General features: G+C 42.5%; 1 protein-coding gene and 1 long non-coding RNA gene across 2 annotated transcripts; both read left to right on the top strand.

Annotated features, from left to right (window-relative positions):
* Positions 1–315: 315 nt before the first annotated feature.
* On the top strand, positions 316–5,862 carry LOC307059937. Its single transcript, XR_013811142.1, has 3 exons — positions 316–875; positions 4,398–4,421; positions 5,704–5,862. It is a non-coding gene; the product is annotated as an uncharacterized lncRNA (long non-coding RNA).
* A 161-nt stretch (positions 5,863–6,023) lies between these two features.
* MANSC4 (MANSC domain containing 4) lies at positions 6,024–12,155 on the top strand (the record flags this gene model as incomplete). The annotated part of the gene is made up of 3 exons (XM_079714195.1): positions 6,024–6,252; positions 8,867–9,001; positions 11,385–12,155. 3 exons carry the CDS (start codon positions 6,024–6,026, stop codon positions 12,056–12,058), a joined length of 1,038 nt encoding a protein of 345 aa, XP_079570321.1. The 3' UTR covers positions 12,059–12,155.

A 12,155-nucleotide genomic window follows, 5' to 3' on the forward strand; every position in this document is an offset into this window, starting at 1 on the left:
GGCTCCCGCCAGCTCTGAGCGCCCGCCTCCCGCCCCCGTGCGCTCGCCGGGTTCCGGGGCGGGCACCGGGAGGAGGCGGCGGAGGCGGAGGAGGCGGAGGCGGAGGCGGCGGAGGTGGAGGCGGAGGCGGAGGCGGCGGCGGCGGCACAGGGCCGCCCGCGCCCGCCCGCGCCCGCGCCCGCGCCCGCGCCCGCCCAGCCTCTCCGGGCCAAGGCGGCCCCTCCTCCCGGTCCCGTGGGCGGCGGCTCGGCCTCGCCCCCCGGGACCGGCGGCCCAGCCCCTCCGGCCTCCGTCCGCGCCAGAAAAGGCCCGGGCGGCGACCGCTCCCCGCTCGGGTCGTCCCGGGCCGTCGGCCGGGAGGGGATCCCAGCCCCCAGCAGGCAGCCTCTTCCCACGCCTGGCTTCTCACTTCCGCCCGCAGGACCCCCGCCGCCCGGCTCCGGCTTTCGCGGAGGGTAGGAGGTGGCGGGCCTCGGCGGCGGGCCTCAGGAAGGCGCGTCCCCGCGGCCGCCCCCGCGCGCCGGGCGCCGCGACCCTGCCGCCCGCCGGATCTGCGGCGATGCTCCGGGCGCGCGGGAGGCGGGATGAAGCCGGTTGCCTTTTCTTCCAAGGCGCCTTACCAGCGGGAAGGGAAAAGGAAAAGAAACGGGCGTGGGAGGAAAGGGATGAAATAAGTCGGGGTCCGGGAGTCAAAAAGACATCACATCTGGGATCGCCAGTCCTGTCGAGTCCGGCATCGTGTCCCGGGGGGGCCGAGGCACACGGGCCGTCTCTGAGCGTGTAGATGGCACCTCGAGCTGATTCTTCGGAATGGTCATCGCGTAGGAGCCATCTTGCAGGAAGAAGGGCCAGCCAGATGGTAGCAGGTTCTGCAGGTCTCGGCGCACGGGGTGCCCCCGCTAGAAAGGGCTGGGAAGCAAAGGAGCTTGTATTTGCTGCTGGGGCCTGTTCTCTTTATGCTATTAAAAGAAAGAAGTACAACTCAACTAGATAAAGTTAGATCACGTGCCTTCTTTTAAATATTTTCTAACAGCCATTGCATTCCCAATTTCAGTTTGGTTGGACTAGCCATCACGGAATGTTACCTCTGGGCAAAAGGTCTGGCCGCTTTTGCTCATATTTGCCTGCAGAGGTGGCTTTTCTCGCCACCCTCTTAGCCCTCCCTTACCCCTGCGCCTGCAGTCTGAGGACTTCATAAGGAAGGACACTTCTTCCCCATCTTCTTACCGAACATTGCAAATAGAAAGCTCACCCCAAGTAATAAGGATCTTGTGCCGCTCATGAGCTATGAATTAATCCTCAAAAGGGGGAGTAGGCGGCAATTGTTAGGTTACCTTTGAGTACAAGAAGGGACAGTGTTGGGAGGGAGGTGTGTGTGTGTGTGTGTGTGTGTGTGTGTGTGTGTTCACCCTTATCTTAACCAAAAACCGCTTGGAAACTTTCTCAGACCAGAGACTGAGAACCAAATAGTAGTCCTCTACTTGGGGAGAGAATATGTATTTGGACTTTTTTTTTTTTTTAACAAGTTTTAGCTTTCTTCATGAATGACAAGTTGTTAAATAGTAACTGCTTCATAAGTACATTGCCCGGTATTTCAAACAAAAGATACCTCCTACAAAGCTAATTAACATTTTATGTTCGGAAGGGGAAGGGTTAAAAAACAGAGAAGAAAGTCATGTCGTAAAACATGAAATTCTTTCAACACATTGTTCGGTTCCATTTGCACTTCTTCCTGTGTAATGACCAGCTTCACAGTGAGGTGTTGTCATCCCTTATTTTCTTTATAATACACCATGAACAAGAAACTAAAATTTTGAAGACATAGAAAAAAATTCTAGTAGAGTCTGGCCTCCCTGGGAAAAGTGAAGGAAACAAAGATGGACCTATGTCTTGCCTCTTTCAAGATATTTTCTTAAATCCTGGGAAAGACATCTAGCTTTCACCTTGTTTCACCTGGCCTTTAAATCCTTACTGATAAAATTCAGTTCTCACCTGGCCCTTTCACACTTCTGTTCTCAGTGAGCATGTAGTGGAGATATCTAAGGTTTTTTGGGGGTAGGTGGTCATGCATTTAGCATCTTCTAATGTTCCACGTCCAGTATTAGGCATTTAGCTGGGGAAATTTTGCTGGAAGTTGCCCCCTGTGCCAGAGTCTTGGACCTGGGATTTATTTGTCCCTCCATCAGCAACAGTGCCAGATTCAGTGGGGCAGCGAAGAACAGGCTCTTAGTCTCTCCTCGGTCCCTTTAGAATCTTTCACCAGTGGATGCTTTTGTTTCCCAGCCATCATAGATATGCCTCAGACTGGTATTTTCTTGCTTTTTAAAAACAGACCAAAAAAAAAAAAAAAAATCACGTGCATTAGAAAGGCAATTCACAGACAGTAATATTATCGGAGCCGATCTTAGGCAGGTAATCTGGGGTGTCAGCTTGACAGTACTGGGCACTGATCCTGTAAGCTTTTTGGCCCCTGACACAAGGTCATTTAGAATTGAAAGCCTCTTAAAGATCAAGTCATTTTAATAACTCACAAAGTAAGTTTTCTGTTAAGCTAGAAATGCAAAGTCAAAGCAAGACAAACTTTATTTACAAAAGACCTAAAATTATTTTTAAGCTTCATGAAAATGTTGCTTGTCTATAGCTGGAGGTATACTTTTATAGTTATCCACTGATTAATGAATAATAAAGAGTGGCCTTTGTGGCACCATGATTCACTTCAAACACATCATGATCTGTTTTACAAAAGCCTAAAGTAATGGTCAAACACAGTTAGGCTATTTCTTCAAGAATTTTTATGGAAGGTATACCTGTTGACCTAGAATAGAAAAAAATCAAAGTACAAGATGTTTGTCACAGTGTTGCTTTGAATAATAAAAAAATCGAAAAACAGGGCCTCCCTGGTGGCGCAGTGGTTGAGAGTCCGCCTGCCGATGCAAGGGACACGGGTTCGTGCCCCGGTCCGGGAAGATCCCACATGCCGCGGGGCGCCTGGGCCCGTGAGCCATGGCCGCTGAGCCTGCGCGTCCGGAGCCTGTGCTCTGCAACGGGAGAGGCCACAACAGTGAGAGGCCCGCGTACCGCAAAAAAAAAAAAAAAAAAAAAGAAAGAAAAAAAAGAAAAGAGAAATAATGTATAATGTTAGGAGTAGCTAACATTTATTGAAAGTTTATTACATGTTGTAAGTGCTCTCCGTAGATTATAATCTATTTTAATACTCTTTTACAGCTAAGGCTCAGAGTAAATTTTGGTACATGGATAGAATGAAATACCATAGATCTATTACAAGTTTAGATTTTTGTAAAATTTTTTGGAAATTTACTTTTTTTTAAATTGTATATAAGTATCATCTTGAATGGTTATTATTTCTTATTGTACTGTTCGGTATGGTTTGGGTTTTTTAAGTGAATGCATGTCAATTTAATAATTAGTGATATATTCCAATTTCTCAGGCCCCATTTTACAAAATGATGTCCACCAATTTTATGAACTGATGAAATGAAAATGTTAAGTAAATACTACAATTTTTAATCTTTTGAATTTAGGAAACTTATGCTATTACTTCACTACCACTTAAAAATTGTTTATCTCTATTTTTTAGTCCCTCCAATACTTCTAAATCAACTTTGTTTCTTTTTTGTTTTTTTAATAAGCAAAAGTGAAATATCTTGCTTTCATTAAAGCATGGGGGCAATTTAAATGAGTTTAAAGTAGCACAGTTCTTAAAATGATTCTATTTCATTCAGGCTGAGCATTTCATGTAGGCAAAACTTTCACTTATTTCAGTCACCTATTTCAGTGTTTTCCAAACATTTTAGGAAATCACCTGAGACACTTTTTATAAAAATAAGAATTCTGGTTCCCACACCGGAGCTACTGAATCAGGCTCATGCGGGGATGTTTCTGCTCCACATCTCAGTTAGTTGAAGTCCTGTCCCTGCTGTTCAGTTTTTAATCTCTCCTTTTCAAAATACCCAGCTCCAAGAAGTTACCTGTTTCCAGACTCAATGTTTATCAATCACCCCAAAATTTATTTAAAAAATTTTAGAGCCTGCTTTTACATTGGAACTTGTAGATTCTTTAAAATGCAACTTTGGTCTCCCCTTGAACATCATCTGACAGCAAAAGGATTAAACAACTGTGGATTGTTCCATTATCCCTGCAGGGAACATGAGAACTTCAAGGAATTATATATCACAGGAAAGAAACCACATTTAATGCGACTGAAAGATGTGGAGGTTAGAAGGTTAGAAAGTTGACTTTCCGGTTTATGTCCCCAGGGCATGAACTAATCAAAATAGCTATGGAACCTCATGGTAAAACAGGGAGTACTCTTTTGTTCCTCATCTGTCTCCTGTTTTGCCTTTAGGAAACCTCTCTTCCCTCTTTCCTCTGAACAGATGAAACAGTCAGATTGCTTGCAGGTAAGCAACTGAAACTTGCTTTCTAAGAGAAGTTCTTTAGAATAAAATGTTTTTTATTTTTAGTGCATTTTATGTGGCTTATGGAAGGTTAGGTGTTAGTCCATGATATAATTTTTGCTCAGAAGAAAGTGAAATTTTGTTTAAGTTATTCTGTCTTTTGACTGTCATCCTCTTTATTATCAATCGTTAATACTATGCTTCTAAAAATCAAAAGATATGATTATTAAAATTATTAGTAGACAGGTGAAGAGATGAAAGTTCAAAGAATGTTAACATTTTTGTGTCAAGTGAGTGTGCAAAAAAGTATAAGAGAAACAGATCACAAGACAGAAAAAGTTTCATCTTTTTTTTTTTTTTTAAAGCAGTATGGTACTTTATGCCCCAAACTAATTACCACTAATGCTTTGTATAAAAATGGATACAAAAAAGCAACAGTTCCATGCTTTGAACTAATTTCATCTTGGAATGTATGGGATATGGAACACACAGTCTTCACAGAGGAAGACATTTTCACTGTCTTTAATATTTTTTTTCAAATATTTTGGCGTTGCAGTGGAAGTAACTTTATTAATATGTAGAAATTTAAACTATTTCCCTAATGCACATTTCTTGTAACTACATCTGCTTCAGAGATGCCTTTATGTTTGTGCTTCCCAAAGACTTCTTTGTAACTTGAAAACATAAATATCAGAAAACAGATTAGGCAACCCCCAGTTTGAAATTCATCACAATTTTCAATTATGCTTTTTAGTCTTGATTGAACAAAATACACTTTAATGGGTGTTGTGCTCCATCTACATTATAAGGATATTCTTTTGGCTGGATCTTTAATCTTCTTTTTAAAAACCTTGCGGCTGACCTTTGCAAAAAATGCCTGGCACCAAGAAGTGACCAGGATTCATATTCAGTGTTTTCAAAATCACTGCAAATTTAAAATTTTTTATTTCATTTTCAGTTTTCATTTACTTTCGATTTTTTTTTTGTAAAAACAAAGAATTTAAACCCATGCTCAAACTAGTTTTCTAGTGAACCTGAATATTAGAACTTCAAATCAAAGAAAAAAAGATAATTGAAAAAAAAAAACCCTGCAGTTACAAGCTTCTTAAAAAACTTTACAGAAGTGTCCTGACAAAATGATGTCTTGTTTCTGGTGAAATGGATCCTTCCTTTATCTGACATCAAGTGACTAAACTATTGTTTTCCTCAGAAAGACTCTTGGCTAGGATTTCAACTTGCCTTTATATTTACTTAGTAAAAGGTGTCTGTGACTTCACTTTCACAGAAAGAATAAAAGCAGAGGAAAGAATCTACGTCTTCCAAAGGCTAAAGGACAGAGTATTGAAATGGCCTGGAAAGCGCTCAGCATCAACAGCAGCAAGTCAAATGTTCACCTGGGATGCAACTGGGAAGAAACAAAAGAAAAATCAACGTGCAGTCAAAGAGTCGCTTCATTTTTCTAGAAAGTGACCCTTCACAGAGTTCCAAGGGAGCCTCCTCCCTTAGCAACAGCCCTGAAGTTCCAGAAGCCATTCTAAACCCTGATGGTCAGCTTCAGCGTCTGTCTGGTCATCAGACTTATTGCCGAGTCTTCATCCCAGGGAAATGCATGTGGTGGTCGTGGCAGCAGACGTGATTTTGCTCTTAAGCATGGGGTGGACCTCAGACTCTCTCTGCTCACCCACTGTGTTTTACAGAGACTGCTGGATCCGACGCTTCCCAGGTCTCCTAATTGACCTGGAGGAGTCTCAGAAGCTGGGGGCCCAGTTCTTGAAGTATTATTCCGAAAGCACTGGTCAGAAGTGCAGTCGGAGCTGCTGTCTTAGGAAGGATGGTAAGTGTCGATGATAGACCTGAGCAAAAATCAGGGGAAACTTCCAAAATGAGGACCTAAGAAAGGACCCTTAGGCAGAGGGTGCAGTGAACAGTTGACGAGGACTAGAGAAGATGCCCTGGGATGAGGCAGTGGGCAGAGAGGGAGAGACACTGAGACTGATTTTGCAGCTGGGGCCAGTGCAGGCTCCATTTACAAATCTAGTAATGACCCGGGAGGCTATGAACCTACAGGTATCAGAGAACCTCTTCTCTTCACTAAAGTGCTAAATGAAAATATTGCCTTGAGGGCTGGCTAACAATATTTCTATAGCCCAGAATATAGCATATATGATTTCAAAAATATTTCCTTTTCAAGGTTCTTTTGGTGATATTGGTATCGTATCACACTTTTGAAATGTGCTTGCTTGGGTTGACCAAGTGTGGGGATGTACTGAACAGGAATTTAGATTGTGATTCATGTTTTGAAAGAAATAGGGAAATATATGTCAACTAGAAAAAGAGGAAAGGAAAGGAAAGGAGGGAGAGAGAGAGAGAGAGAGAGAGAGAGAGAGAGAGAAAGAGAGAGAGAATGAAAGAGAGAGAGAGAAAGTTAGTTTTCAAAATATCCTAACAGAATTTTTATTTTTTTGGTCTGAAATCTGGATTCAGGGTTAAATATCATTCATATAATATAATCAAGGCCTATAACTAGGAAAACATTTCATTGTTGCAGAATTTCAAGTTGCATTTGATTAAAGACTTCATTTATTTTTCATTTTTCCAAGATGTGAAAGCTACTTGGAAAGAAACAACAAAAGCAACACAGCACTTTAAAATAATTCTCTTGTTGTTCCACACTTTCTTCCCATGATTTCTTACCGACATTAATTGCCAATGCCTCCTATCCAATTATCCATGTAAGATTTCTGGGATGCAAATTGGAGCTCCTTGGAGAGTCTAAACCGACTGTCAAGAGACCACAGTGTGAGAAGTTGTCACAGGCTCAGCCCTCATAAGTTAATCAGGCACAGAGAGAGCAATTAATTTATTAAAGGGAAATTTTGGAAAAGGTAGCAAATCTAGATATTCTGCTTTCAGATGCTTGTAACCCCAGAAGCCTTACCTGAGAGGAGATGAGGGAGGGGTGATACCTTTTCAGCATTTTCCCGTGGCATGAATTTACCTGACTCTCCACACCAGGGAAGCTGTGGCCTCTGGACTTCTGGGGATACTAAAAGCATCCAGTAGAACTCCAGGATTTTAGAGCCTCTGTGGCTTCCAAGTTGTGGCTTTCTTTCTCCAGAAGAAGAAAAGGCATGAACACACATCCCAGTTTTTACCTAGAAGCCAGAACTTTAAAATGCACAATCCTGCAATAGCTAACCTACTCAGAGCTGGGACTCTGAAATATGCATGAAGAATGTAAAAGATCTTGAAAAATTGCTCCCTACAGCATCCACTACTTTCTTATCAGAAATGTAGATGTCTAAATTTGAATAATCTTTCTTCCTTTTCCTTAAACTTTACAGCACAGTCCTCAGGGAATGTATTTGTCATCTATAATGTATTAGCAATGTATTATTAATTGACTTTAGTCCTATTCTTTCTCCTTCTGGAAAAATAAAGTGTAGAAACATGGGGTGTCCCAGAAGTAATAGGGGAGACGTAACCCCCGCAGTTAACCTTACACAGAAGCAGAGCAGGTTCTGCTGGCAATTCCACAGCAGCTGTAGGCACACTCGGAGGTCTGGTAATCCTACACTCTCCCTCCGTAATCTCATTTTATTAAAGAAGCTGATACCTTTGGGCCAATGAATATTTCCCATCACATGGTTCCTACTACACTATAGCAGGAGGAAAATCTGTGCTGCACTTACAGACTGAAGATTTGCGTTCAACAAATCTGACCTTCCAGAAATAACACGGTATCTTTTATGGAGCAAATCTACTTAGAAAAGGGGAGCCGGCAAGACAAGTGATGAGCCCCTCCCCGCTCGAATCCCAAATGCTAACCACCTTGTCTGTCTACTCCCTTCCTCTCTGAATGACACGGATCAGCTTTTCACTGGACATGGCTTTGCAGCCTGGGGCTAGCACACACCTGCAGTCGGGGTCAAGGTAATGTTCACCCACCCTGCTGCCTTTACGCCACCTGGGCCGCTCCCAACAACACGGGTCATTACTGTTTTTGCCCTTCCTATCACTCCCCCTTCTGTTACAGGCTGTCTATTTTTTTCCTCTTTCTCTGTCTGTTGAACTTCAGTGCCTTAGTATTCTGAGAGGGTATTGCATCTAGAAATCTGATCTATATAAATCCCCATAGGTTTCTGTAGCCAATTGGATTTTCCTGAACATAAAATACTGGGACTGGGAAATGATTCCAGGTAATCTGGGTAGCATGGGATGTGTGAAAGATTACTGAGAATATTGGTAGCTATTTTCTTTTGAAGAGGCATTTTCCCATATTCACAGAAGCATTTGCGATAGTTCATAATGTTCCGTAAGATGCCTGAACATAGCCCTGCAACGTACTGTTAATCAGTGTTCTTGAAAGAAATGTAAGCTACTCAGAGCTCATCAAGCTGCAGAAATCAAGACCATCTGCAGATGCACTTTGCCTGCTTCCTTTTCAGTTTCCTGTAACTTGGCTGTCTTCTTCCACGATCCTGTTCATGGCGATGTCAACTGCCTCCATGTTCACTGCCCAACCCTGGAGAGCTGCATATTGGAGCCTGGAACCAGCGCCATTTTATACAACATAACAGACGGTAATGATTTATGTCCTTTGTAGGTATTTTGAAGAATGTCAGTAATATTTTAGTAGAGGCATATAACTTAGAAATTGGTTGGCAGTAGCCATGTAGGAATCTAAATCATTATTTCCCAGTGAACTCTGTCTGGAAAAGTTTGGGGCTTCCAGGGCAGAAAACTAAAAGGAAATTCCCATTAATTTGGCACATTCAGCAAGGATGAGTTCATCCCAGATAACAAATCATATGTGACTGAACAAGAGCATTGTGTTTCATTTATTCCAAGAGCCTTCAGCAAGAACCAAAATAGGTATTTCTACTGTAGTGGTTAAGGATCTCACTAGGAAATAAAGAAAATGCTAAATGTCAGTTTTGAGGTTCGCTGATGCTGTATACAAGGATTCTACAAAGATGGATGTCAGGGATGGGGAAATGCACTTACTGCCACCTTAGCATAGCACTGGTCCCAAGATAACGACTGCATTTTCCTTTAGAAAAATACATATTTAAGTGTCCTTTCCCGTGTATATAATCTCAGGGTACACATCGGTAAACATCAAAGAATAGATTTTTGCCAACACGATACAAAGGAGGTAAATTTCTTGATCAGTCTGTACTTATTGAACACATAACGCTCCATGCTGTGCTCCACATTGCAGGAGATTACAGCCATATCTCTGCCCTCGAGCTCCTTCTAATCGAGTTGATGCAACAAGTCTTACAATTAGTGTAAGACATACAATTAAATACAAAAATGTGTGATACTGCCTCAAGTACAAAGGCTCAAAAGAAGGGGAGACTAAAGAAAGCTCAATTATTCAGAGGCGGCTTCATGGAAGAGGCCAGGTAGAGGCAAGATAAGGAGCTCCGTATCACACCCCAGGAAAGCACAAACACTGGTGTGGCTCCAATAGGGGCACATTTGGGGCTGCAATGGAATTATGGGTAGGATAGGGTACACCAGGTGACAAAAGGACAGAGGAGAGTTTTGGTTTGACTTTGTCAGAAATATGGAACCAACAAAGGTATTTCATGAGAAAGCTCTATCATTAAAGTGATGTCTGGTTATCTTAGTCCAGGAAAATTATATGTAGGATGCAGATTAGAAAATGCAGTCGGGGTAATGTTATATCTGGACAAGGTGACTGTAGTTGCAACGAAGAGGAGGGATGGTTGCTAGACTATTGGGAAGGGCTTGGATAGCACTTAGTTACTTTTTGGATAAAGAAGAAGAGAACTGAGGATTCAAAAATCCCGTTGCAGTGCAGAGTCCAGCATGGGTGACAGAAGAATGACGATGCCGCTGAAAAAGACAAAGAGGCAGACCAGATGATGGTTTTGAGAATGCCAGCGGTGATGGGAGATGTTTAGGTGGAACCCTCCAGTAGAGCACAGAACTGAGATCAGAGCTCAAGAAAGAGGAAAAAATTGGGGATGTGGATTTCAGGGCCATCAATGTAGTGCTGACAGCTGATGAGGATAATCTCTTGGTGGCCGGGGGTGGGAGGGTGGTTGGTATGGGATGACGAGAAATACAGCAGAAAACCAAGGACTAAAGACTAAAGATTATCGGGCAATCAGTGAGGACCAAGGAGAGAACGAGCACAAAGGAAGGGAAAAACGAGAGGCAGGCAGTCTGAGATCAAGTGCCAAAGGAATTTGGGGTCCAGGGAGTCACGGGAGAAGAATGCAAGGAGAGGTGGCCATCAGTATCAAGAACAAGAGAGAAGCCAAAGCAATGAGATACAGTAATCAGGAAACAGGGAAAGTACTGATCACCCCCAGAAGCAGAATAGTGAGGATGGAAACAAAATGACAGAGGGCACAAAACAAAGTCAGAAAGGAAAGGGAGGGAGTAGGTGGTGGTGTGTTGAGAGTGGGAGCAGCTCAAGAGAGACTGAAGGGGGAACAGTGTGACAACGGTAAAGCTGTTCAGAGTTTCTGAAGCCAGAGGGAAAGGAGTTTTACAAGAAGAGAGAGAACACTGAAGGCCCTCAGGCACTGGGAAGGGATGAGATTTAGGGCTCTGCTAATAATTTTGAATAGTTACACTTCTCAGGCCCCATTTTGTTTGACTTTACTTGTCATACATATCAAATGGTTACTGTTTCTGCAGCTCTTGCCCGATACTGCTATTGTTGCGCAAAAGCCCTGGCAGTTTTCTCCACGATGTGATGTAGCCAAGTTCGTTTGCAACAGAAAGTGTCTTAGAAAGTTAAGAAAAATTCAAACGTGGCTAGTATGTTTATAAGCCTTTCAGAAGTAGGCAGTGGTGGAACTTGAAATTAGCTTAGTTCAATAACTTATAGTGGCAAAATCCAAGACTTCTCCAAACTGTACTTTAAGGTCCTGTCTTCTAAATTAAAAATAAAATTTAAATGATGCCTTATTTATATTTCAGGTGTAGATCCAGATTTGCTGGTTTTTGAACAATCACTGCCCACATATCTAAATACCCGTTATTCATCTAACATACGGGAGAGACTAAGGATTCTAAAAGCTATGTATTTAGATAAACAACAAACGACCATGATAAACCAAATGCTACCATCAGTAGAGGCTCCATCTTCAACCACATATCAAGCTTTGTTTGCAACCACAAATAATACTAGGTATTCCAAGGAATTAACCACAGACTCTCGGGCAAGATTCATTTCTCTGAAGGACTCCATTACCACAAACGTAAATATGGTGTCAGCCAGTACTGAGTTCATCAACAATCCAGATAACAAGACTATTTCTCCTTTCTTTGTGCCTATGGACACAAAACTTTCTCATATGCCTATTCCATCCCAACTCAACAGTAGCAAACAATTACTGAACAAAACCAAAGGGTACAACAGCAGAAACCGTACATCTGAGAATGAAGACACAACACCTGATGGGGCACCTGTGACTTCCAAGACGTGGTTGGTTCCTGTGGTCCTCTGCACCTCTGTCATCTTTCTCTGCTGTTGTGTAGTCATCCTGGCATCTGGATGCTGTCGAAAGCACCAGGGCCAGTATAAACCAGGACAGAGAAAGTCAGGATCCAAGCAAATTAAAAAATGTACCATTCTGAAGGAGCGCTCTTAATGGTAAAAGATGTGAGCATTGTAAGCTTTTAAGAGTATCATTTTTAGTTTTCTGTAAGACGAGGGCAGTTTGGTTAAAAATAAATAAATAAAAAGCA

The sequence above is a fragment of the Hyperoodon ampullatus genome, assembly GCF_949752795.1.
Source record: "Hyperoodon ampullatus genome assembly, chromosome: 11".
Taxonomy (NCBI): Eukaryota; Metazoa; Chordata; class Mammalia; order Artiodactyla; family Ziphiidae; genus Hyperoodon; species Hyperoodon ampullatus.